At 45.5% G+C, this 6,325-nt stretch overlaps 1 protein-coding gene across 1 annotated transcript; it reads right to left on the minus strand.

Annotated features, from left to right (window-relative positions):
- Window positions 1–4,651: 4,651 nt before the first annotated feature.
- On the minus strand, window positions 4,652–5,146 carry LOC306933523 (CCHC-type zinc finger nucleic acid binding protein-like; the record flags this gene model as incomplete). Its single annotated transcript, XM_079515775.1, has 1 exon — window positions 4,652–5,146. One exon carries the CDS (start codon window positions 5,144–5,146, stop codon window positions 4,652–4,654), a length of 495 nt encoding a protein of 164 aa, XP_079371901.1.
- Window positions 5,147–6,325: the final 1,179 nt, after the last annotated feature.

Raw genomic sequence — 6,325 nt, forward strand, 5'->3', positions numbered from 1 at the left:
TGGAGGCTGAAACAAAAACAAAACGGTGATATACAGATGTATGGAGATCCGGGATGACTGGAAGCAACCATGGAGGGCTCGTCTGAGGGATGACTGGAAGCAACCATGGAGGGCTCGTCTGAGGGATGACTGGAAGCAACCATGGAGGGCTCGTCTGAGGGATGACTGGAAGCAACCATGGAGGGCTCGTCTGAGGACGACCTAGAGAGAGATGTTCTAGGGTGGGAAACAAATCACCGCACTCCATCTTCAGGTGTGCATGCCGGTAGGCCAATACGGAATATTTGTGTATATAAATAGTTACCTCCTGCATGGTGCAGGACTTGTAGCTGCAGGGACGAGAAGCTCAGTCTTGTAGAAGTTCAAGATGTCTCTCTCTTCTTTCTCTCTGTGCCCTATATTGCGCCACCCCTTACCCCTTATGGGTTCATGTGTTTGGTCCGACGGAGCATTGGTCCGAACGACAACCTACCTCAAACCCTCACCCTAACCCTAACCTCCCCCGGGGCAGCACACCCAAACCTAACCCCAACCCTCTCCCGACCCCCCAGCGCACCTCGGACCAATGCTCCGTCGGATCATAGTATGCCTCCCACCCCTTATCCCTTACCCCTTACCCCTCATCCCTTCTTCTTTGCCTTTTTTACTATCTTGAAAAACATTTTCAACTAGCCGGTCTGTAATCGACACGTTGTGAGCTTTTAGATCGGCAATTTTAACTATACTTTAAAAGTTTTTTTCAAAATAGTAAAAAAAAATCACACCCGTGTGAACTGAGTGGTGTAAGGTCTTAGATAGCCTGTCTGACGTAATGAAATCATGTCTGACGTAATGAAATCACACCCGGGTGAACAGGGTGAACATATAGCAACCATGCTCATTTTTTCTGCACAGACTAACAAAGCCAGTTGACGTAATGAAATCACACCCGGGTGAACAGGGTGAACATAGCAACCATGCTCATTTTTTCTGCACAACAAGAAAGGTAGGAGTGGTTTACACCACTCAAAAAAGGCAAATAAGTTTAGGTATAATAGCCCTCTGTCGTCGCCCCCTCTCTTGACTGTGGCCCCCTTTTTTCCTGCCTTATTTGAAACCAGTTCAGATTGTGTCCATTGAAAATTAATTGGTTCAGAACTTAGAGTATATATGAATAGAGACGGCACCCGGAGGAAACCCTGAGGCGAAATGGACATAGTGGCCGAATTTGGTATTGCAGCGCTGGCCCAAACACATGAACGCGCTGGTCCGTTGACTATCATTGCACACGTTCACGATGACATGTGAACGCTGTTTCATACGTGAACGCGTGCAATGATAGTCAACGGCAGCACGTTCATGTGTTTGGGCCCAATCCATCCCAGAATGCACTCTGTTCCTACCCGGAAGGAGGAGTGAAATCGCCTCATGCGCTTTTGAGCAACTTAATGAAAGTGGATGGGAGGAGAAATCCGGTGGCGTCTCTATTAATATATACTCTAAGGTTCAGAACCCTAAATGAGCTGGAACCGAAAATGTCTTGGTTTTTCTTGCCCTGAAATGGGAAGCAAAGTTGGCATGTCAGTAGGTTGGAAGATGCAGATGCCAATATAAACAATGGCAAAAGCAAGTGAAAAATCATCATTAAAAAAGAAAAATCACACGTGTGAAGTGAGTGGCTCTTACATCAGCCAGTCATTGATTCCAAAGAAATAATCACACGTGTGAAGTAAGTGGCTCTTACATCAGCCAGTCATTGATTCCAAAGAAATAATCACACGTGTGAAGTGAGTGGCTCTTACATCAGCCAGTCATTGATTCCAGGCTCATATGGACAGACATATTATGCACTAAGCTGTGCACAAAGTTGTGCATAGGAGCGGCTATCTGCGCTCACAATTTTAAACTTTGACTGGTCATATTCAACACCATATATTGGCCAGGCCTGGAATCGAACCTGGGGCAACATGGGACTGCTGCCCCTGCAATGGTTCTGCTTTAAACTGGTGTAAACACAAGACGGTCCGTGGGCCGGTTTCGTGAAAGTGTAGCAGAGTGGCTCAGAGCCTCTGCCTGTTGGCCTCAAAAGTCTAATATCTCCCCTGGTCCAGGGAGATGTCCCTTTGGTCTAGTGGTTAGGATGTTGGACTTTCACGCGGGAGGCCCGAGTTTGAGTCCCGAGTGTTACAAAAGCACCACCAAGGTTCCAATAATCTAGAACGGAACCAGTTCTAGCTAGAACCAAAGTTATTTTGGTGGAAAAAGGGGTCTGTTCTCTAGCTGTATATCTTCTTTGCTCTGATTTGGCTGGTTCCAATTAGGTTGAAAGGCCTCCGAGCAAAGAAAACAAATACTAGTAGCGTTTCCAGATAAACGGTGTGGGCTCAATGCTTTGACGCCGGCCTGGCACAGGAGGTTCCATGTAAAAAAAGAACACGTGCAATGGATGTCATTATGCCAAAATATATACGTTTAATTGTTTAAAAAAAAATCACATTCGTGTGAAGTGCTCTTATCATGAATTTCATACATCATCATACATCACGAATGAAATGAAATCTATATTTACCCAGGGTATCTGGGCTAAGCTCAAGAACTTGTTTCCAGCCAGGCCCTGCTCATAGAACACATTTCATCGTAGTGGTTCAATGCCTTGTTCAAGGGCACTTCAGCGGTGGTAATTTTAACATGTCGGACGGCTGATTCGAACTAGGAACCTTCCGGTATCAAGACCGCGCCGCTATCCGTTCGGCCACCGCTGCCACATGTGCTCTGCCAATCGAATCATCGACTATGGGGTACACACATTGCTCAGCCAATCAAATCATTGACTATGGGGTACACACATTGCTCAGCCAATCAAATCATCGCTATGGGGTACAGAAAGGAGAGAGGAGATCCGCACAACGTTTAAAAAGCTCCCAAAATAATTTATTGACAACATAGCGGACAAGTCCGCTATGTTGTCAATACATTATTTTGGGAGCTTTTAAAATTAGGTGCGGATCTCCTCTCTCCTTTCCTATAGTCTTTTTTTGGATCCTGCACCCGTTGCAATTTGTGGACGTGCATGCACCTCTTGACCAGTACACACACACACACAACGCTGGGCAAAGGAGGGTCTATAGCGGCTCTGAAAAAAAAAGGGAAAAAAAGAAATAAAAGGTAATAAATAAAAATAAATTAATAAAATTAAATTAATAATATGAAATAAATAAACAAACATAATAGTGACTAACATACTGGGCTCCCAAAGCCCACTAATGAAGGGAAGTGAATGGGAATGTTCTATAGCTACGAGGTGGATTTCGGACTTCATGTGGTGGAACTGTGATGACAGTCATCTATGACATCAGTTACTGTATCTATGCCATAATATACTGTACGACTCAAACTACGGGCAAGAGGTTTCAGCCCGATTTAGAGCTGTATTGACATCATGAAGTAGATAAGATGTGCTTTTTGTTGTCCCCATAGGGAGATTCTCTTTTTTTGTCCATCCTGCATGTTCCACATAAGATAAAATAAAAAACATCTTCCATGCTACTTTCATACAAATACCGCAATTCACATACACCGACAACGACAGGATATATTTTTTAAACATTTTTTTAAAAGCATACATTAGTGGAGGTATAGCCTACTTCTTTGACCTACTGGCAATGTGCAAAAAACATATGGCAGTTTGTGAGATTATCTCTGGACACACAGCTCCTCTTAAAGACAGCTGGCCTCCTGGTATCTCTACTGTACTGAACTGTACTAACAGGACCTAGTAGAACACATATATATGCTCTTTTCTGCACCGGCTCCCTGTAAAATACAGAATGGAATAGAATGTCTCCTACAAAGCTTATTCATGGTCAGGCACCACCAGATCTTGGAGCTCGCTGTGACTTATAAGCCTAGTTTTATAGCCTTACTTGTGGTTCCTTCTAATGCTACTTTTTAATTCGGTTAAGGCCTGGTCTAACTAGCCCACAGCGATGCTGCTATAGGCATAGATTGCTGGTGGACCAAGCTCCCCTCTCCTCCTCCTCCTCCTCTCTCCCTTCTCTCCACCCTCTCTGTCTCCATCTCCATATTTTCTCTCCTCTTTCATTGTCCTCTCATCCCCCCTCCCCTTCTCTCCTCTCCTCTCCTCCTCTCCATCTCATCCCCTCTTCGTCTCGATCCCCTGTTTTTGTTCTCGTTTCGCAGGCTCACATGGATCTCAATTGCAGACCCCCTTGGCTGCGGTTTCCATGGAATTTGACTGCTGACTGTTATTATAACGGATGTTATATTTTGTCCCTCCTCTCTCTCTCCTCTCCATTATTGTTGTTGTCCATTCTCGCGTCCACCTTTCAATCCTCTCCCTTTCTCCGCCTCTGGTTTCACCAAATTCTTTACTGGGGAGCTTCAACCTATTATTGAATGTAATTGAACTTATAGTGGTGTTACACTCCCATGAGGATCTCAGACTTCTTGTGGCCAGTCTCTATATTTGAGTTAAAAAAGACTAGATGGTACTTCTTGGCCTACTGGAAATGTTTGGTGTTGAGCAGCAGTTTGCAAGATGAGCCTCTGACAGAAAAAAAAAGTATAGGTCATAAGTGTCTCACATCTTACAGGGTTCATGCGGTAAATATTTAGGCAGGGACATGTGGGTGGTTTAGCATGCTAGCAGGGTTCAGGTAGCTTCAACGGTGGTGTTCGTGCACTCCTTGGCCATGTGACCCGACTTGTGACAGATGTAGCAGCTGACCTCGGCCGCCGCCTTGCCGCAGTGAACCGCCACGTGGCCGATCTCTCCGCACCTGTAACACTTGACCTTCTCGCAGCCCGTCTGGATGTGTCCAAACCCTCCGCAGGTGTAGCACTTCTGCTCGTTGGCCTGGTCGCAGTCCCGCGCCATGTGCCCCGCCTTGCCGCAGGTGTAGCAGACCATCTCTCGCTCCTTCTTGGGCTCCCTGCAGTCCCGGGAGATGTGTCCCTCCAGGCCACAGTTGTAACAGGCGTCCACGGTCCTCACGCAGAAGTTGGCGACGTGACCGGGCTCTCCGCAGCGGTAGCAGATCACGTCCTTCCCTCGACCTCGTCCCTTGGCCCGCCCCCTGCCGGCGTTGGGACAGTTCTTGATCCAGTGGCCCGTTTGGCCACATCCGAAGCACTCGTCGTTGCTCATCTTGATTACGCCTGTGGTGACTTGACTTTTCAAGCTGTTTTGTTTTGTTTTCTTATCTCCCTCCTTTGTTCTCTCCTCTTTCTCGCCTCTCTGTCTCTCCTCTGTCGCTACCTCACTATCCGTCCCTCGACGTCTGTTGTATATTTACAAAGCACTATGAAGTCACGTTCGCCGTCTTATATAGTCTGACCAGAGTGTTGTGTGTGATGTCACATGCTGTCAGTTGTCAGTGCATTCCTGCGATGCCGATTTGCACAGGCATCCTTGCAAAAGTGGCAGCTCCTGCCAAACCTCTCAATAACTGATATATTATTGATTTCAGCTCTTACAATTCCAAACATGCAAACATGACCCGTAATTACTTCAGTCTATATTAGTAGCTTAATGACTATAGTATTAAAAATCACACCCCTGTGAAGTGAGGGGTGCTAATATATTATGATGTAAAACAAACGGTGCCAAACGGTGCCAACACAAACATTAAATTAAATTATCTTTATTTGTATTGGCATTTCATGTTTGACTTAATAGATGACGTAAATGTTCCCTTCATTGTCAATGGCGTTTTTAAAACAAACGTTCTAAAAACAAAAATATATGTATTGTCTTTTTTATGCCCAATGTATTTGTATTTAAGTTAACTAAGTAGGTAACTAACTGCATTTGAAATTAAATCAAAACTAGAGTGGTGCCCATTGGGCACTGGCCTACTCGGAACGATGCAAGTTGGAAATGCATGCTCCACCCAGTTATTTCAATGGAAGTTGGAGATCCATGCCCCATCCAGCTATTCAATACCCGTGTCAATATATGGAGTTCTGTGTCCCGTTGTACCCGTTTCACCCATCTGTCTGTGTCCCTTTTATGCCCTTATATGGAGATTTATTTATCTGTATCTCTGTGTCCCTTTATTCCTATATATGGAGTTCTGTGTCGGGCATGCCCAAATATGGAGTGTTGTGATGTCAGGCATGTCAGAACAGGCGAGGTCCATATATGGAGCCTGGGCAGAGGCCTTTTGTGGTGGTTCTGGACAACCGTGGGTCCGACCAACTCGACACCGGGCACTGCACTCCTTGTGGGGGTGTGGAACGCATGTGTCGTCATGATGCATTTGTTACTTTTCAGGATTCCAATTTGAAAATGGGAAAAATAGAAGATACTCAAAACCCGTCTGCG

Source organism: Electrona antarctica (genome assembly GCF_951216825.1).
Source record: "Electrona antarctica genome assembly, chromosome: 12".
NCBI lineage: Eukaryota > Metazoa > Chordata > Actinopteri > Myctophiformes > Myctophidae > Electrona > Electrona antarctica.